Below are 21,575 nucleotides of genomic sequence, written 5' to 3'. Positions count from 1 at the left end.
CTACCACGTTTACCGGCAATGTACCAGACTGTAGCCTTGACTGAAGCACAGGGCGATCAAGAATGCATTATTTGAGAACACAGTGCTGAGCTAAGCTAAACAGTGTGATAGAAGAAATTAAAACAAGACCGTAAAAACTGGCTATTGTAAAATAACAGTGCGAAGCTGAATAAAATATATCTAGGGCAAAGTGCACAGCAGCCTAGTATGTTAAATTAGCGCGCATGAAGCTATATTAAAAATGGCTACACTCTACAGTACAGAGGGTCCCTCAAAGGCAGTGGACTGCTATTCTTTGGCTCTCCTTCTCTGACAAGGGTAGGTATAGGCTTCTTACTGTCAGATGGGAGGATGCTGACAACTACACAGTTTTAAAGTCTGCTTTGTTGGATGGGTTTTGTTTCACCACTGAACAGTACAGGGTTAAGTTCAGGGAGACCAGAAAAGATTCCTCCCAGGATTGGGTTGAGTTTGTGGACTGCTTTTTAAAAGCTTTGGAAGGCTGGCTACATGGCAGCAAAGTCAGTGACGATGAGGGCTCGTACAACCTCATTTTGAGCGAGCATATATTGACCAACTGTGTGTCTTACTTGTTGCACCAGTACTTAGTAGGCTTCGATCTGAGCTCTCCCTAAGAATTGGGAAAGAAGGCAGATTAGTGGTTCAGAACAAGGATGAGCAGAAAGGCTCACACTGGGGGTGACAAGGACAAGAAAAAGGAGGATACAAGTAAGTATCAGGACAAGGGTGGGGGCAAAACAAAACCTAAAGAGTGTTCACCGGGTCCACAAAATTCCTCTGGGGGTGGGTCCAAAAACTCTTTCTCTAAGAACAAAAAGCCTTGGTGTTTTAACTGTAAAAACAAGGGCCAAAGGCCAGGAAACAGCTCCTGCCCTAAGAAAAACACCAAACCTCCCACCACCAGTACAAACCCCACCTCTACCCCTAGTGCCCCTACTAATAGCAGTAGTGGTGGATCAGGTAGCAATAGCCAGTCCCAAGGGCGTACCAGGTCTCACTTTAGGAAGTGAGGTAGGGGCTGGGTTAGTTAGGGAGACAACTGGGGCTGTTGTTGCCTCAGATGGGGCATTGATTTTGCAACCCTTGCGGCCTGTCCCTTTAACATGGGTAAGTGCAGACAGCTTCCTAAAATAAATGGTGCTCAGGCAGAGGCCTACAGGGGCACAGGTGCCAGTGTCAATATGGTGACTGAAAAACTGGTCCTCCTGAGCAACACCTACTAGTTCACCAGTACCAAGTGACTGATAACCACAACAACACAGTATGCCACCCAATGGCCGTTGTTGATCTCAGCTGGGGGTCCCAAGAAAGTAGTAGTTGCCACAGACCTACCTGTGGAATGTCTGTTAGGGAACGACTTGGATTCTTCAGCGTGGGCTGAAGTAGAACTGGAGACCCATGCAGCCATGCTGGGCATCCCTGGGCACATTTTTGCTCTAACAAGGGGACAGACCCAAAAGCAAAAAGGGCAAGGAAACTTGGAGCCTGGAACAATGGCCCAAGAGCTTTCAAAACCCAAGGATAGGAAAGGAAAAACATTTCCCTCCACCCCACCTCCAGTGAGGATTCCCCCTTTGAGGAGGAGTGATCCACTCCATGTGCAGAACCTACACCTGAGGAGCTGAAGGCTGACACAGCTGAGCGCTTAGGTGCAGAAGAGGGGCTGCTAGGGAGGAGTTCAGTATGGCACAGAAAACCTGCCCCACACTGGAAGGGTTAGACAGCAAGCTGTCCTTCAAGAAGTAGGGGATGTCGGTGGTACCCACAATGTGTATTGGGAGGACAATCTCCAATACTCCGAAGTAAGGGAACCCAAACCTGGTGCCAACAGGAGGTTGGTAGTACCTCTGCAGTATAGAGAGTTCTTGTTGAAACTGGCACATGACATACCCCTGGTAGGTCACTTGTGGCCTCACATGTTTGAAGACACAAAGGAGTTCTGTCGCCCCTGTGTCACCTGTCAAGCCAGTGGCAAGACAGGTGGCACCCCAAAAGCACCCATAATTCCACTACCAGTGGTTGTGGTTCCCTTTGAGAGGGTGGGGTGGACATTGTTGGCTCCCTAGACCACTACACTGAGTCTGGAAACAGGTTTATACCGGTGGTGGTGGACCATGCCACCAGATATCCAGAGGCTATACCTCTAAAGACCACTACAGCTCCTGCAGTGGCAAAGTCTCCCCTGGGAATCTTCACCAGGGTAGACTTTCCAAAAGAGGTGGTATCAGACAGGGGTACAGACTTCATGTCTGCATATCTCAAAGCCATGTGAAAGGAGTATGGTGTTACTTACAAGTTCACCACCCCTTACCACCCCCAAACCAATGGTTTGGTTGAGAGGTTTAATAAAACCCTCAAAGGTATGATAATGGAATTCTCTGGAAAACTCATGTTGAGATGGGATGTCCTATTACCATGCCTCCGGTTTGCCTACAGGGAGGTTCCCCAGAAGGGAGTGGGCTACAGCCCCTTTGAACTTATGTATGGGCACCCTGTTGGGGGTCCACTTGCTCTTGTAAGGGAAGGATGGGAGCAACCTCTCAAGTCCCTTAAACAAGATAATGTGGACTGTGTACTTGGCCTCAGTTTCAGGATGGTCGAGTACATGAAAAAGGCCACTAAAAACCTTCAGGCCAGCCAAGAACTGCAAAAGCAGTGGCATGACCAGAAGGCTGTCCTAACGGTATATCAGCTAGGGCAGAAAGTGTGGGTCCTGAAGCCTGTGGCTCCTAGGGCACTCCAGGACAAGTGGAGTGGCCCACACACTATAGTGGAGAAGAAGGGTGAGGTCACCAGTTTGGTGGACCTTGGCACACCAAGAAGCCTCTAAGGGTGCTTCATGTGAACCACCTAAAGCCCTACTATGACAGGGCTGACATGACCCTGCTGATGGCTATGGATGAGGGACAGGAAGAAGAGAGTGAGCCTCTCCCTGACTTCTTCATAACCACTGCAGCTGATGGCTCAGGGGATGGAGTTATCCTAGCAGATTGCCTTTATGAATCTCAGAAGGAAGAGGGCAAGAATCTCCTAGGGCAGTTTTGTTCTGTTTTCCTTAACATCTGGTCAGACATCATGGTGTGAGCACACCATTGGCACAGGAGACAGTTTGCCTATTAAAAGTAAGATTTACAGGCAACCTGATCATGTCAGGGATTGCATAAATGCAGAAGTGCAGAAGATGCCAGACCTAGTAGTGATTGAGCACTCTGACAGTCCCTGGGCTAGTGGTGCTGGTACCAAAACCTCACTCCCAAAATGGGAGAAAGGAGATGAGGTTCTGTGTTGACTACAGAGGGCTCAACACGGTCACCAAGTAAACTTTACAATTGTCCAGTGGTAGGCATTCACCTAGTGGACCTTTGGTGTGGTGAAACAATAAATGATTTTCTTGTCCTTCAGCCCTGAAGAAATTGCCACAAAATGACCAAGCAATGAAAAATGTCCACTGTTCGTAACATACTAGTCAGATTTAGTCTTTCATTGTACGATGGAAAGCTGTGACTGCTCAGCGTATTACCGGGAAGAAGTATTGTTACCAATACACAAAAGGAAAAACAGGCAAAGTTATGTAGCATCACATCCTACTTCTGTGAATGATGAGAAGCAAGATGTGATATGTGAAATTCCTCTAATTGATTGTGGTAGGATAGCGGATGAATCCCTAAAATACAACCTAGCTGCTGATGTGAAATTGTAATAACAGAGTGCTGCCTTTTACAGCTTGATTGAAAAATATATACATTCACTAATCACAACCTTAGATGCTTCCTTCATACACGTCAGTGTAGTACTTTAAGTAGAATACAACACTCCAAAGTAGTCCCAAAGCATATTGAAACATCAGGTTGTGCAATTAGTCAATGAATATTGGGTGATTATGCTGGAAGAACTAAAAAATGCTTTCTTGAAGAATTTTCAGTGTTATAATTGAAGTGTGATTTCGCTATTATTTCAAATTGTAATGCTTTTGAAAAGAGCCTTATATAAGATTTCAAAATAGTATGTTTTAAAATTTGAATTTTTTTTTTTACTGTTTCGTCAAGAGCAAATATATATATGAAAACTGATGTGAGAGGTATCTGCAGGGTTAAACAAATATTAATAATCTTTTTTGAAACAACAAATGGTGAGAGAAATACTCAACAAAATAGAAATACAGGAGAATTGTTGATGAAAGAAAAAGCTCTCACAAAAACATTTTATTTTCTGAACAAACAAAATTGGGGAATTTGGCAGTCTTTGAAATCGCCTCAGAGTGAAATAGTCACTAACTTAATACAAATACCGGGGATTAAATTTAAAACTTTGCAGAACCCTAGCAAGAAAGTAGATTCATTTCTGTCACCAAAAATCTACCTTAATCCTTGCTTTCAGCAGAAGCCAGGGCTGACTCTGCATGCTGTTCTATTTCCCTATCCTAATGATCCTTTTTACACCCTGCTGTTAAGTAAATGCTTTATTTTCTGTTAAAATATTGTCTTGCTAACATAGATACTTTAGTTATTTTATTTGGATGCCTGTGACCTAACGTCTAAAGTCACTTTGTTTTTTTTTTTAAAGCATATGATGAGTCACCTGAACCTCCAGCCTTTGGCTGCTCACGGTGTGGATTTCTCCAGAGTGCGCATGTGGAGCCTGAGTAACTGGTCTAAGAATTATCGACAGACGCTACTGTTTAGCGCCCTTCAGGATCCACGGATTAATTCTATTTTCAACAAGCATTGCTTCAATTACAGGGGTCAGGTAAGTTGTCCTGTGCTTGTGCTCCTAATTTTGTATTTGCAAATTTCAGTGATTTACTCTAATGGAAAAACAGACCAGATAATTATCACTATTTCTAATTTTGTATTTTTAACTACAACTCATTTGAAATAGAGACAAGTTGGGTTAACAGATGGTTTCTTTATTGCAGCATCCTTAGTATAATAAATGTTAAAATGTAATACTTGAAGTAATTACTCTACAGGGAGTGCAGAATTATTAGGCAAGTTGTATTTTTGAGGATTAATTTTATTATTGAACAACAACCATGTTCTCAATGAACCCAAAAAACTCATTAATATCAAAGCTGAATATTTTTGGAAGTAGTTTTTAGTTTGTTTTTAGTTTTAGCTATGTTAGGGGGATATCTGTGTGTGCAGGTGATTATTACTGTGCATAATTATTAGGCAACTTAACAAAAAAAAAATATATACCCATTTCAATTATTTATTATTACCAGTGAAACCAATATAACATCTCAACATTCACAAATATACATTTCTGACATTCAAAAACAAAACAAAAACAAATCAGTGACCAATATAGCCACCTTTCTTTGCAAGGACACTCAAAAGCCTGCCATCCATGGATTCTGTCAGTGTTTTGATCTGTTCACCATCAACATTGCGTGCAGCAGCAACCACAGCCTCCCAGACACTGTTCAGAGAGGTGTACTGTTTTCCCTCCTTGTAAATCTCACATTTGATGATGGACCACAGGTTCTCAATGGGGTTCAGATCAGGTGAACAAGGAGGCCATGTCATTAGATTTCCTTCTTTTATACCCTTTCTTGCCAGCCACGCTGTGGAGTACTTGGACGCGTGTGATGGAGCATTGTCCTGCATGAAAATCATGTTTTTCTTGAAGGATGCAGACTTCTTCCTGTACCACTGCTTGAAGAAGGTGTCTTCCAGGAACTGGCAGTAGGACTGGGAGTTGAGCTTGACTCCATCCTCAACCCGAAAAGGCCCCACAAGCTCATCTTTGATGATACCAGCCCAAACCAGTACTCCACCTCCACCTTGCTGGCGTCTGAGTCGGACTGGAGCTCTCTGCCCTTTACCAATCCAGCCACGGGCCCATCCATCTGGCCCATCAAGACTCACTCTCATTTCATCAGTCCATAAAACCTTAGAAAAATCAGTCTTGAGATATTTATTGGCCCAGTCTTGACGTTTCAGCTTGTGTGTCTTGTTCAGTGGTGGTCGTCTTTCAGCCTTTCTTACCTTGGCCATGTCTCTGAGTATTGCACACCTTGTGCTTTTGGGCACTCCAGTGATGTTGCAGCTCTGAAATATGGCCAAACTGGTGGCAAGTGGCATCGTGGCAGCTGCACGCTTGACTTTTCTCAGTTCATGGGCAGTTATTTTGCGCCTTGGTTTTTCCACACGCTTCTTGCGACCCTGTTGACTATTTTGAATGAAACGCTTGATTGTTCGATGATCACGCTTCAGAAGCTTTGCAATTTTAAGAGTGCTGCATCCCTCTGCAAGATATCTCACTATTTTTGACTTTTCGGAGCCTGTCAAGTCCTTCTTTTGACCCATTTTGCCAAAGGAAAGGAAGTTGCCTAATAATTATGCACACCTGATATAGGGTGTTGATGTCATTAGACCACACCCCTTCTCATTACAGAGATGCACATCACCTAATATGCTTAATTGGTAGTAGGCTTTCGAGCCTATACAGCTTGGAGTAAGACAACATGCATAAAGAGGATGATGTGGTCAAAATACTCATTTGCCTAATAATTCTGCACTCCCTGTATGTATTGTTAGAGCAATTGCTAGTAATATAATAAATGTTAAAAAGCGCTTTATGTATTTATAGGACAAGTACAAAAAGTACATGTTTTTCCCATTCAGGGTGCACTAAAGAGCAGACAGTAAATTATTGGGGCATGGCTTGGGTGGAAAAAAGCAAATTATTGAGTTTATTTCTTCTGTCTTTCTACAAAAATCAACAGTTCCTAACAACTCCAAGAGCAATACCACAGTCTCTTGAATAGTGGTTTGTAAATAGGGCTTCTTTTACCGATGTGCAAATAAAATAAATCCTGAGGCAAATGCAATGCGGTTTTTATAGGATTTTCCCTGTTGTTCCTGTTGTCACTTCTCTGTTTCTAAGGAGTTGTCTTTTTTGTTATAATTTTCACACTTTTTTAACACTCCTGATCATCTATTTTCTTTAAGCATTGAATTGTGAACATTTTACATTCTAAGCTTATATTCCAGTTCCCCACTCGTTTTTTCAGAAAGAAATCTTATTGTCTTCTACTTAAGTGGATGAGACTGTTCACTGCTGTGTGTGTGTGTAAAATAGTGCCATTTTTGGAAAGCAAACTTTCATTACCATCGTTAATTGCTAATAAACCCTGGTTTTATGTGCCACTATAATACTTTGGAAGATGCTACTTTGCCCTAGATGGAGTTGTCTCTTTATTTGCAGCTATTATCAGTTGTGTTATTGATGCTCAATTTCTGAATTATACAGGGTAGAGCTCGCCCTTTAGAAGACACAGTAGATTTGCAATTGGGCCTCTTGATAAGGCAATCCCCAGAATCATATAATTCTTCAGCATTAGGTGTCTTATAGAATCTCATGTTTACGTAATTTCACGATAGCCGACTAGGGGTTCTTGGTGACAGCAACATATATATCTGTCAGTAGAGCAGTATTTAGTTAATAATGTCTTCACTTCTTTAGAAAAAAAATCAAAACTTCAGCTTCATTCTCCAGAGACCACTACTAATCTGTTTTCTTCTACATGTCAAAGGTAAAGGTTGTCTTGTCAAGAGCTCTCTTCTCTAAACTTATTTTCAGCAGATATCTTCTGAACTAAAGTATCAGACATTCAGGTTAGCCTTATTTCACTACTGAGGTGTTGCTTCTGTCCACACTCAGTTGCAATCCCAGCCTTGCACAGAGACCATTACTCCTTGGCCAGAGGATAATCATTTTTTTATACTGGTTTGAATTTTCATTATAATGGAACTCTCTTCTAAAGAATGGTGTGGTTTCCAGACTTTGTGCTCTCTGCAGACTTAAGGAATAGCAGTCTATCTCGTACTGAGTGCATTTATTGACATATTTTTTTGCCCAGAGACTGCTCTTTTTCATAAACGTTTGCCACAAAAACGCTGAGAATGGAGACTTTGTTCACTCTCAGAGATACCTCTGCTAGAGATCACCACTCTTCACGTGACAATTCAGTAAACCGTGCAGAACCTTCCACTTCACCAAAAGTAAATATGGAGTTTTAACAATTAGATGTAAAAATGCAAAGGTATTTGCGTGTAGAGTAGTTTCTATTTGAAACATTATGTTTGATGGCATGTGTGGCTATAGATACACATGCTTTGCATAAGTCCACCATGTAGTGTTGGGTCCGGAGTGTGATAAGTTGTTTTCTAGTCACAGTATCCAATGACTCCTTCTCTCTGTGATACTGCACATGGGCATCTAGTCGTTTATCAGACTGTTTTCTCTCCACAGTTGTGTTTGGTCGTGTGTTGCTATCGGCCCAGTATGCCTTCTGCTCGTTTTATCCAGAACGCTTCTTTTCCATCTTTTCTCTCAGCGATGGTATTGTACTTCGAATGGGTTTTCTATATTTTTTGTTTTTGTTCCGAATTTCTGCACTGGCAGCCGGTCCATTGCCCTTCAGGGCATCCACGCCCATCTTGGGCCTACACCTCCACATGATGTCAGACTATGCAGGGCTAATGAAACGTACTCCATTTCGGTTCTGTCCTCGATGATACTCTAAATTGTACACACCAACAAACATCTGGTGTGTAATTTGTGTCTCTCGCCGGACCACAACGAACAAAGCTGTGACGCCTGCCGCTCCTTTCGTTCCAAGAAGACGCTCTAGGACCAAAGAGCTCTTCAGTTGAAGATGGCATCCAAAACCCGGGGAAGATCACGTGCAGAAGGAGCCAGAACAGTAGGAGGCCTTCTCCATCGAAGACTCTGAGTTGGACGCCCAATTCAATATTGAAAGCCAACCTGTCATGTCCACGCAACCAGTGAGTAGAACAGCTTCTACTCTCCATACAAAGACTCTAAACACACAGCAGAAGCAGGTCGCCTGACCGCCACTGCCTTCAGGCCATGGTCAGATCCGAAAATCACCTTCGGATGCCCCTTATGGCTTGGCACCGAAAACAAGCATTGACCTTCAGCTCAGCAACATTGCAGGCAGCTTCAGGATCGAGCACATCTATCGAACCGAGCACTTCGATACCAAGCAAAAAGGCCTCCACAACCACTTCAGAGCCGACAGCTTCAACCCGACCCAAGACTTCGGCTTCGAAAAGTTTGGAACGTTAGACTGTGCCTTCTAGAGACTTCAGTCATTCCTTTGAAGCAGCTTCGCAAGTGAAGCCTATTTTAGAGATACTGGACGTTTGTCAGCGCCAGCTCCATATTCAAAAAGGAACATGGAGAATAATTGCACCACCCCTCCACCCCCCTGTTCCAATTAAAAGGAAGCTCACCTTTGAAGAGGCCTTGGACACTGCACCTCCCCCTAAGAAGTCCGACCTCAGCCTTCTCCACCACACTCGCCAGTGCTGCCTTCTACCCCTCTACCACCTCCCCAATCTCCTACACCACTTATTGAACCACAGTTTTCACTACAGGGTTCAACACCACCTCAAGGAGATGATTTGGGTGACATACTACATGACACAGACCCATGAGACTTATATGATGTAGATCCTATCCTGCCAAATGTACAGTTCTATATCCAGCACGGCCATCACCTCATGAAGACACATCTTATCAGCAGGTCATAGCAAGGACAGCCATTTACTACAGTGTCCATCTGCACACTGACTCCATTGAAGAGGATTTTCTCTTTGACACCCTGGCTACCACATATAAAGAGAGTCCGTTTCTTCCTATGTTACCCGGCATGCTTAAACATGCTAATGATATTTTTAAAGAACCTGTAAGGTCTCGGATTATCACCCCGAGGATAGATAAGAAATACAAAGCAGCACCCACAGATCCTCTATTTATACAGGCTCAAATCCCTCCAGGTTACGTAGTGGTCAGTACAGCAGGGAAAAGTGCTAATAGTCAGTCCACTGGAATGTAAAAAATTAGATGGAGCAAGAAAATGAGTAGCTGCACAAGCTGCCAATCATTAGTGTATCGGCAATTCACAGGCACTTTTGGCATGCTACGACAGGCCCCAATGGGACAAAATGGAGGATTTCTCTCAGTACCTCCCAGAGGAGCATTGCAAAAGGGTGCAAGAGTTAGTATCAGGAAGGCAAACTATCTCCAATAACTCCATTAGGTGTGCTACTGATGCTGCAGATACAACAGCACGCAATATTAATACCAGTAGCACTATACGCGGGCATGCTTGGCTTAGGTGTTCAGGATTCAAGTCAGAAATACAGCAGGCAGTCCTTAACATGCCATTTGACAAAGAACACTTATTTGGCCAAGAAGTGGATAACACCATAGAAAAACTTTAAAAAGACTGCAAAAGCCATGGGGGCATTACTCACCACCACCCAACGTGGTAATTTTCCACACTCACACTTCAGGGGAGGCTTCAAACCATCCTCTACCGAGCCTTCCACCTCTCAGAACAAACAAGGTTCCCATTTCTACAATAGAGGGTCCTTTAGGAGATCCCACAGAGGCTCAAACAACAAAGGCAGAGCGAAGGCGTCCACCTCCAGAGGATCAGCCTCCATTGCACGCACACATGTGACTACTTACACTATCCACCACCTCACATCTCTCCAGTAGGGGGAAGACGCAAAAACTTGTACCCACAATGGACCAGTGGGTTCTGTCAGTTACCCAACATGGTTATTGTCTGGAGCTCACTGCCACTCCACCAAACATTCCCCCTCGCACTCTCAAGTTATCACAAGAACATCTTACTCTTCTCAAAGAAGAGGTACAATCCCTTCTTCTCAAAGGGGCTTTAGAACCAGTCCCATTCTCACTGCAAGGGTCAGGGGTATACTCCCTATACTTCCTTATACCAAACAAAGATGGGTTACACATGCCAATTCTAGATTTCAGACCACTAAATCTCTACATTGTCTCAGTGCATTTCCACATGGTCACTCTCCAAGAGTCATTCTACTGTTACAGCAAGGCGACTTTATGGCAGCTTTAGATCTAAAGGACGCTTACTTCCATATTCCCATTCACCCAGCACACCACAAATATCTGTGATTCGTAATTGTGGGGAAACATTACCAGTTCACGTTCTTACATTTTGGGGGTCACAACCGCTCCCAGGGTCTTCACAAAATGTCTAGCAGTAGTTGCTACATATCTCAGATGTCAACACATTCATGTCTTCCCCTACTTGGACGACTGGCTCATCAAAGACAGTACGTTACAACACTGGAAGCATCACACTCAACTCACAGTAGATCTCCTTCGCACTCTGGGATTCATTATCAACTTTCTCAAATCCCATCTCCAACCTTTGCAGATACAGCCTTATTTAGGAGCAGTGCTCAGTGCACAGGTAGGGTTAGCATATCCAAGTCCAGCTCAGATTCAAACTTTTCAAACCTCCATTTCCCAATTACAGAAAGACCACTATTCACCTTAACTCCTGGAGACTGGTCTTGTAATTTGCTGTAGTCTACATGTTTGCAAAACTTGTTTTTCCTCCCATAGGATAACATTGCAGAACTCAGAAATTGCACCTGTGTTCACTTTTTAAAGTGAAAAGAGTTCCTATTTTAAAACGTACTTACCTGCAGGATTTTTCTCCAATGCCTAAATATATATATATAGATACCTGCTAATTTTATAAATTGGTGTGGATCTCCTTCTTGAGTCCTGTGTCTCATTTATTAACTATTGTGTGCATTTCTGAATGTCTTGCACTTCTCTGTGTTAAGCCTAGGGCTGCTTGATCATACTACCCCTAAATGGAGCACTTTGGGATTACATAGCAAGCCCTGTACACTCGCTGGGGAACCCCTGGACCCCTTACACAGTATTCACATAACACATAAATGGCCAGCTTCCTACAATAGGTAATTCAGGAGGGTTGGAATACGGTGCATATGAGTGTACCTGGCTTTCTGAAACAGAGAATGGGAAGAAGGGAGGATGGTGTGGTAGACTAGCACTAGTTAGACTAGGAAATATATGGAGGAGAAGGTGAAAGAAAATAAATTCTTAGGATACATTTGCTAGATGTTTGGGAATCTGTTTCTGTTAGTCATGTTTTTAAATTCAATGGAAGAGAATAAGCAGGCCTCTTTGGCCCAAATGTAAAGAAAGTCAGTTTAAGTTTGAGTGGCTTTCCAAAGGGATTAATCAAAATGCAGTTATGGGATGGCTGAATCACACTAACCTCGGTGTTCTTTGTTTTACTCCGCTTGTCAAGATCCGTTATTCACTTTAAAAATGAGATTTCTATTAAGTATGCAAAATGTAGATAATTGTTTGCATTGAGATTAAGTTATTTGTATATTTCTATATTTTTGTATCGTATCTTAATAAATCAGTTTAAAAAATACTGTAGTCCTTTCTGCTTTCCCATCACCCCTGTCTCCCATCATGTCGTGTTTTGTTTAATTTCCATTGGAAAAGGGATTTGAAGAACAGAAAAAACATGCGTAGTTTGATATTCTGTCCCAGTACACCCTGATTTAACTTTCTCATGCTTATGTTCATGTGATGTGTATGGTCTCCCAAGTCATCACACTTTTTGTTTGTTTTTACATTTTTTTTTTATTAAACACTGCGTGAAATACAGTATACAATTCATAGACATGAAATTAAATCTGTTGGACGTGTGTAACTTGAACAAAGTCTGCTATGGATAGATACAAGAAGGATCAACTGTACCACATTTCCTTTCCCCTACATCATCTTGCTCCCCTGGCAAGGGCATCACCCACTTCCCCTCTCCCTCCCCCCCCTTCCCACACGCACTTCATAGGCCCTTGGTGGCGTTGCACTGGCCCCATACCTTCTTCTATTTTTTGGGACAACCCCGGCTTTGGTACACAACCCTCTCCGCCCTACAGCACCAGTCCATGTCTGAAACCCATTCCTCCTCTTCCCGTTAGGTGTGAGGCCCCCCACGCTTAGCCACATTCCTCTTAGCCACCCCTGCTGCCAAATACAGCCATATGCGTTAATATTTTGTGCATGCAGAGTCCCTGGGAATTGACTGGAGGAGCCACCTAGGGCCCTGCAAGACTGTTCCTCCTATGACCCGTGACATTTCGTTCACCACTTTGCTCCAAAACAGCTATATCTGAGGGCAAGCCCAGAGAATATGATAGAATGTCCCCATCATTTCGCAACCCTGAACACATAACTCTGACGTGGATTGTCCCATCCGCTGCAGCCGCACCCGGGAGAGGTATGACTTATGTACTATTCAAAGCTGCACCAAGCAAAAGCTGGTTCGAATTGCAATTTTCCTGGCACTTCTAAGGGCTTCCGCCCATTCATCATCGTCCATGGAGCCTACATCCTCCTCCCATGCCACCCGAAACTGCCCATTTGTATCAGGGGAGTTATTTGTCAATTTCTTGTAAATTGTCGAGATTGCCTGCTTCGACAGCAGCTCTGTAAGGACCCTGTCCTCCAGCAGTGTCATGTCCCTAATTTGCTCACCCCTCCTGGAGCTGTTTACAGAGCGCGTGGCCCAGCCGCAGGTATCTGTAACGTTCAGACTTTTGCTTATCAAATTCCGTCTGTGGACCCTCAAAGGGTATCAAGGCGTTGTCTCTCCAAACGTCACCCGAGTGTTCTATCCCTATTAGTGCCCACCTGGAAAAACCCGTCATTGCACTCACTTCCTTTAAGTGATCACCGGTCCAAAGTGGGGTACGTGTGGACAGGGTCTCCACCTCACCCAGTTAGCGATTGACATCTCTCCAGGCCCGCACCACTGTCTGTGTATGAGTCATCAGGTTTTGGACGACTGCTGGCTATATAGAACCCTCTCGTAACCCTTGGTGCCTATTGCTTTTCTATCAACCCAGTAAGCCGGTTCCGTAGGTCTCGCAAAGGCCCACTTGTTGATCACCACCAGTTGGGTTGCCCAGTAGTACAACCGGGCATCTGGGATTGCTAGCCCTCCCTCATAGTCCCCCCTTTGGAGCTTCCTCAACGCTATACGCGGAAGTCCTCCTGCCCATAGAAGAGATCTGAGGACGTGGTCAGTTTTCCAGAAGACCCCGCTGGGATCGCCACTGGTGTGTTCTGGAACACGTACAGCAGCCGGGGCAGAGTCATCATCTTATACAGAGCTGCTCTGCCCATGAGCGTGAGTGGCAGTTGCTGCGTCCCTAGTTAACCTGCCCAGCTCCAGAGACAAGTTCAGACAGAGGAATTCTTGTGGGTCTCGTGTGATATATATATCCTGAGGTTTTTAAATCCAGCGGGTGCAACCAGGCTAGTGATAAAAGGAAGGAGGCTGGGAGTCTCCCCCCCAGCTAGGGGGTAGAGCAGGGACTTATCCCAATTTATACTGTACCCTAAATGTTCTCCAAAAATGCAGAAGATTTGGAGAAGTTTATCTATGGAGAAGGCTGGGTCCATATAGGGGATGCGCTCTTCCCAACTCCCCCTTCCCGGAATGCCGCGGACCAAGGGGTCCTGTCGGATCCAGGCCGCATGCAGCTCTAGGGCCAGCGCGAAGAGCACTGGGGAAAGCGGACATCCCTGTCTTGTTCCCATCTGTAACCCAAAGGTCCGGGAAGCCGTCACTACATTCTGTATTTGTCCAGGTTGTTTGTCTGCGCTGTGTGCAGGCCTCGATTGCGTAACATCGTGTCAGACTCCCCTCCTGTGTCTCACTCACTCTAGGGGCTCTCCCTTGGACCACCTCCCCGCGCCAGGTGCAATAATTTGCCACGCCGGTCATTTAGGGCCGGTACCCAGTTGACTCCAGGCCCGATCTGGTGGTGCCGCTCCCTCCGCTGTTCTTTTAGTTGCACCAGTTAGCCCCAGTCATGGCCCTTACTCTGGGGGTGCCACCACTACCCCACCACCTCACTCTCTGCTTCTGGTCAGGTGACAACCGGGGCTACATTTCTGCCCTGCTGTGCACCGGCCCGTCTGACTTGCTCATGGTGGCCCCTTCTTCCAAGGGCGTTGAGGAGGCCCTCTCTCCCTCTCAGGTCTTGTTTGCTGATCTGCCCCCGGCTATGTTCCCTCAGGGCCCACTCCTCGGGTGCCACCTTGTCCCGGAAATACCAGCTGCCCAGCCTTCCACCTCTGGTTCTCTTCCCCCACCGGTGCGCCGCGGCAGCTGCTCCTACCTTCTTGCTGGTCCCACTTCCTCTTGGGGACTGGGCTGCTCACTCCCCCGGCCACCAGCTGCCCGCAGCTCTGCCGCCTGCTACTTTGTTTTCTTCCCTGGCTGGGCCGCTGGCCACGTAAGAAATGAACTTAAATACCAAACAACATTTGATACATTCAATATGTTTCTGAACATATTTACAGGTTTTCCCCTGTTTTGAGGAACGCTTGGTGGTCCTATGTATATCCTGGTGCATTCCTTACTGCACCCCTGGATAGGGAATCCCAGAGGCTGTACGCTGGGCTTCCACCAGCCCAGCATTGCAACCCTTGAACACTGCATGCCTACTGGACTGCTATCCCCATGTTTTGTGGGACACGGTTCCAGAGGTGCTGCCAGTGGTCCCAAAAGAGGCCCGACTGTACCATTCTCTCAGGCTGTCGCCATTAGGAGAGATGCAGCGACATTCATAATGTGTTGTGGACTTGACATGAATGACTCACTGGGCAGAGCGGGTTCATCGACATTGGCCTGAGGCGCCATGCCTGGTTGAGGATGACTGGTTTTTCTGGGGATGTCCAATCCTCTCTTACCGGCATACCCTTTGATGGATCTTGTCTTTTCGGAGAGAAGGCGGATCAGCGCTGGAGCTCTTCAAAGAGAGCACGGCTAAGGCCAGATTCTTGGGCCTTTTTATGGCCCTTCATCACCCTCAATCCACCTTTCAGTACTTTTGTTGCCACAGAAGGGGCTTCCAGCCGCACCTTTAACCTCCCAGTCACTGTGCTGCACATGTTCCCCAGCTTCTGCTTAGCCGAGGATGCGGTACCTACAGACCTTGTGGGTCGAATGCCAAAGGCCAGTTCACCACCTCCACTCACCCTCCGGCAGCTGAAGCCTCCAAACCTTCTGAATTTGCCCTCATACCATCATGGGCATCCGGCTGGCAGCAGGATTCGCCATCACCTGCCCACTAGCAGTCCATAACATCGGATGCGTGGAACGGCGGCGAGGTCGGTGGAGCGGAGTTGCCTGGTGGGTGTGTAGAAGTGGAGTCTTTGGTTGAGGTATTCGGATCCGTCATTGTGGAGGGCTTTGTATGCGTGCGTGAGAAGTTTGAATATAATTCTCTCGTCTATTGGGAGCCAGTGCAGGTCTCTCAGTAGGGCTGAGGTGTGCCTGTGTTTGGGGGCATTCTTGATGAGACGGGCAGAGGCGTTCTGGATACGTTGTAGTCATTTCTGTACCTTGTTGGTAGTTCCGGCGTAGAGTGTGTTGCCGTAGTCCAAGCGGCTGCTGATGAAAGCGTGGGTGACTGTTCTTTTAGATTCGGTTGGGATCCATTTGAAGATCTTCTGGAGCATGCGCATGGTTTTGAAACAGGCGAATGAGACTGCGCTGACTTAACGGTTCATCAAGAGTGCTGAGTCCAGGATGAATCCCAGGTTGCGGGTGTGGTCGGTGGGGGCCGGAGCGCTTCTAAGGGCAGTGGGACACCAGGAGATGTTCCAGGCGGAGGGGTTGTTGCAGATGATGAGGACTTCTGTTTTTTCGGTATATAGCTTGAGGCAGCTCTTCTTCATCCAGGCTGCGACAGCCCTCATTCCGTTGTGGAAGTTGGCTTTGGCTGTGAGCGGGTTGTTGGTGAGGGAGAGTGTCATCGGTGTATTAGACGATGTTGAGTGCGTGGTGTCTGGCGATGGTGGCTAGGGGGGCCATGTAGAGGTCGAAGAGAGTGGGGCTCAGAGAGGAGCCTTGTGGGACGCCACAGAAGATCTTGGTGGCCTCTGAGTAGAGGGGGGTGGAGACTGACTTTTTGGGTTTTGTCGGAGAGGAAGGAGGTGATCCATTCCAGTAACCTGTCTCGGATGCCGGCGTTGTGGAGACGAGTCCGTAGAGTGCATTGGGAGATGGTGTTGTAGGCGGCGGACAGGTCAAGGTAGATGACAGCTCAGTCTCACTCCTGTCTAGGAGGATGCAAATGTCATCTGTGGCAGGGAGGAGGGCAGTATTGGTGCTGTGGTTGCTCCGGAAGCCAGGCTGAGAGAGGTCAAGAATATTGTAGAATTCGATTTGTTTGGTGAGTTGTCTGTTGATGGCCTTTTCGATGACCTTGGCTGGGAAGGTGAGTAGAGAGATGGGCCTGAAGTTCTCGAGGTTGTCTGGGTCTGCAGTTGGTTCCTTCAGTAAGGGCTTGATATCCGAGATGTACGCTCCCTCAATGACTTCCTCAGAAAGAAGTTCTAAATGCTGATGTTAGCTCAGGTCCTGTCTGGCCTAGATCCAGGAGACTGGATGGTAGCTTTGGACTTGCAGGACACCTATTTCCACATTCCCATCCTGCCTGCCCATAGGCGTTACCTGTGGTTCACGGTAGACCAAGATCATTTTCAGCTCTCCGTGCTCTATTTTGGCCTTACCAGTGCCCCTTGTGTATTCACCAAAGTGATGGCGGTGGTTGCAGCTCATCTGCGGAGATCAGGGGTGCCAGTCTTCCTCTACCTTGATGACTATCTATTGAAGGTGGGCTCGCCCCAGGCTATCGTCTCCACCTCCAGACTACGTAAACCTCTTGCACTCTCTGAGGTTCACTATTGTGCTGAAGTCACATCTGACTCCCTTTCATCAGTGCTGGTCTGCAGTTTTGGGAATATCCTCCTGAACAGCGAATCTGGAATATTCAGGCTGTGATACAGATGTTTTAGCCTCTATCCTGGATTTTGGTGAGACAGACCTTGAGGCTGTTGGGGCTCATGCCCCCTCTGCATCCTGCATGGTAACACATGCACGCTGGCATATGCGAGCTCTGCATTGGGACCTGACGTTCCATTGAGCACAGCATTAGGGAAATCTTTCCGATATGGTCCAGATCTCGTAGGGAATTGCAACAGATATGCAATGGTGGCTAATGAACAGCAATTGGGTCAGTGGCAGACCTCTCTTCCTTCCCCAACCAGATATCACAGTAGTGACAGATGCACCACTCCTGGGATGGGGCAGCCATCTGGGGGAGGTGGAGATCAGAGTACTCTGGTTTCTGGTGGAATCTAGACTCCACATCAACCTGTTGTAACTTTGAGCAATCTGGGTGGCATTCAAAGCCTTTATACCCTCCATCAAGGGAAAGCTATTGTGGTTGTTCATGGACAACACCTTAGCCAAGTGGTTCTGCAACAAACAGGGCAGAGTGGGGTCATTGGCCCTTTTTCAAGAGGCCCTGCACTTCTGGACCTTGTTGGAACATCAGGGCCCATCCTTTCACTAAACGCCAGGGTGGATGAACTCAGCTGACCATGCCTAACGAATCACTAATGGCATCTCCACCTGGAGATGGGGCAAGGTCTCTTTCAGTAGTTGAGGGAGCCTTGGGTAGCTATGTTTGCCCCTGCTGAGAACTTGCAGTGTTAGCAATTTGCCGTGCTGGAATTTCCAAGGCATCTCTCACTCTGAGACGCTTTTTTGTCTCAAATGGAGCTCAGGCTACCTGCATGCCTTTTCTCCAATACCATTCCTGCCCGAAGTTCTCAAGAAGGTCAAGAACCCCTGGGCCCAATTCATCTTTGTGGCTCTGTACTGGGCACAGAGAGTCTGGTATCATAAGCTCTTGAGCATGGCTGTTGAATCTCCGATCAGGCATCCCATTCAGGAAGATCTTCTGTTGCAGCAGCAGGGGAATGTTCCCCACCTAAACCTGTCCAGGCTCCTCCTCCTTCCATGGAGATTGAGTGGTAACAGGTGCTTGGGACCTTCCTCCCGAAATCTGTGAGGTCATCTTGGCAGCCAGCTGTCCCTCCATCAAGACAATATACGCCTGTTGTTGGAAAAAATTGTGGCATGGTGTGCAGAAAAACAAATTTATCCCATTTCTGCCCCTCTTTCCCAATTCTTTCTTTTAATTCTCTCTTTTGCCCACCAAGCTGTGCACTGGGCACTCTTAAAGGCTCTGCTTGTTTGTGGTGGCCTAAACAGCCAGCCCTTTTCAATTCCCCTTTTGTACATAAGTTTCTAAAAGGCCATTTATCATGCCTCAGTGGGACCTTACTCTAGTGTCCACTTTTTTTTATGTGTGCTCCCTTCATGCCACTTTATAATTGTCCTCTGAGACTCCTTACCATCAAGACAGCCTTCCAAGCCTAAATACTCCATCTATCCTGAAAAACAGGTCCTTCACACTAGGGCCTCCTTTCTACCTAAAATAGTCACTCCATTTCATATAGGCCAGTTCATCACTTTGCCTACTTTTTACGCTCCTCCACATCAGTCTAAAGAGGAGCAACCCCACCATCTGGACCTTTAAAGAGCGTTGTTCTACCCTGACCATACAAAAGAATTCCGGGTAGAAAACCAACTCTTCGCGGGGTACATTGGAGCAAAGAAAGGACAGGTCATACAGAGGTGGACCATTTCCAGATGGGGCGTATTCTGCATTACAAATCTTCTGCACACTGACCAAAAGGCAGCCCCTTGAGGGCTTATTAGCTCATTCCACCAGGGCTAAAGCTGCAACCACTGTGTTCACAAAGCACTACTGCCTGGGCAGTCAGGTCCATAGGGATGGGCATTTTGCCTGTTCGGTCCTGCATGCCTTCCTCATCTGAAATTGGTCTGCAGACCCACCTCTGGGGATGGTATTGCTTGGGTATGTATTCTAAGGTAAGGAATCTGCGGCTAGAAGTCTCTGTCAGATGAACAAGTTACTTATCTTTGGTAATGCCATATCTGGTAGAAACTATATCTAGCCACAGATTCCTTACCAATCTACACATCCTCTTCGCACTGCGGACAGATTTCTAGGGACAGGACTATTACCCTTTCAGGGCCCTGTTTTTTTCACACTAGTGGTCAGTGTTCTTTATGACTGCGTGCTCCTGGCGTGGAAAGTCGCAAAAGGAAAACTGATAGTGCGCCTGAGTGGCATCTGTATATGCACTGTGAACATTACTTCCTCTGCAGACAATGTCACATGGAGTTGAACAACGCCACCCAACGGCACACAGGGGTAATGCTCACAAAAAATCTACCGGATCATGTCTGCTGCCTGGGTATAATTGTAAGGTAAGGAATCTGCAGCTAGCTATAGTCTCTACCAAATAAGGCGTAACCAGAGGTAAGTAACATATATTGGTTACACAACAATCCTGTTTTATTAACTTACTCACATTATTATCAGTAGGTACATACAGGACGTCACCATACTGCAAGCGGGGGTTCCCTCTTTCAAGTGGAGTATCTCTTTCATACACAGGGTAGATCTCCGTCTACTGTAACTAGCATGAAATGACATACAGGGAGAGAATAATGTTGGTCATTTTGTTGTCTTTTTGAGCCATCTTCTCTTCACAAGACCAACCTCCTCACTCCTGTTGCTCTATGCAATATTCTTGTCTCCAAAATGGCTGAAAGACTTGATTAAAGGCCACCCCTATTCCCAGAGGGCATGTTAGAGATTATTATCCGCGTGGTAGTCGACACATACCCTCAACTTTCAGGGGGAAGCAGGGGCAGATACCCAGCTTAGCAATGCAGTGCAGGCCCAAATTTGAAAGGACCTTGTATCATACTAAAGTGCAGTGGGTGTCCTCACCCAGCGGGGGAAGCTATGCTGCAAGTGCTGGGAGGACCTTCATTGCTAGGCCTGATTTAAGACCCAGGACGTTACAGGCGTTTCCTTCCAGCCACATTCATGCCACTGATAGATGAAAAATGTATGTTGGAACACTATTTGGTTAGTGCTGGAATCAAATAGTTCTCTAATTTTTCTTGGTTGAACATTTAATGCTGGTTTGTATACTTTCTGATACGCATGTGATAACCCTTACATCACTACGGACAACACTCGTTTCATCCCAACAGTGTTTCTCAAGGGTCAGGAGGAATAATTCAGAAAAATAGACAGCAAAGGTGTGGTAGTGGTTCCATTTGCCTTGAACTTCGAAATCATAGATGAATTATACTTTATTGTATGATTATTTAAAATCTTCACAATAAAAAGAAAGAAGACATTACAGTGTACTTTTTAAAACAAAAATACATCAGAACTGCAATGTAGTTTAAAAAAAAAAGTAAGAAAAGATAAGAGATCACATTATTCACACAGGGCAGTGTTATGCCTGTTACTTCAACCAAGCTTGTGCAAACACCCGATAGAAATGCTTAAATGAACGTGGCCTACAGAGCAGAATGCAAAGTGCAAGGTTTGGTCTAAAGTTCACGGGCACAACAACACTGTTACTGCGGACCCTGATACAAGTACTTGATTAATTCTATGTCACTTGTCACAAAAGAGATAAAATACAAGATTAGATCCAGGATACAAAAGTGGTAAAAGCGTTTCAGGATCATACAGAAGTGGAATGTGCCTTATTGTGAGTCATTTTAAACAGCATTCATGGGTGGTCGTTAACAAGCAAATAGTTCCTTTGTCGGATTCTGGCTAGGAGTATACAACTGTTGGTTAGGTCTACAGTGCAAGTATTAAATCAGTGCCTTTGCTGCGACCACCTGAGACAAGTATTTGATTAGT

General features: G+C 45.8%; 1 protein-coding gene across 1 annotated transcript in view; it reads left to right on the top strand.

Annotated features, from left to right (window-relative positions):
* The window catches only part of UTP25 (UTP25 small subunit processome component), a 180,849-nt gene that overhangs the window by 147,152 nt on the left and 12,122 nt on the right, over positions 1–21,575 (top strand). The window contains exon 9 of the mRNA XM_069233959.1: positions 4,585–4,767. Within this exon, the coding sequence (XP_069090060.1) occupies positions 4,585–4,767 (183 nt within the window). The remainder of the gene's footprint in view (positions 1–4,584; positions 4,768–21,575) is intronic.

The sequence above is a fragment of the Pleurodeles waltl genome, chromosome 5, assembly GCF_031143425.1.
Source record: "Pleurodeles waltl isolate 20211129_DDA chromosome 5, aPleWal1.hap1.20221129, whole genome shotgun sequence".
Taxonomy (NCBI): Eukaryota; Metazoa; Chordata; class Amphibia; order Caudata; family Salamandridae; genus Pleurodeles; species Pleurodeles waltl.
Note: the sequence above shows the minus strand (reverse complement) of the source record. Positions and strands in the feature narration are given on the sequence as shown.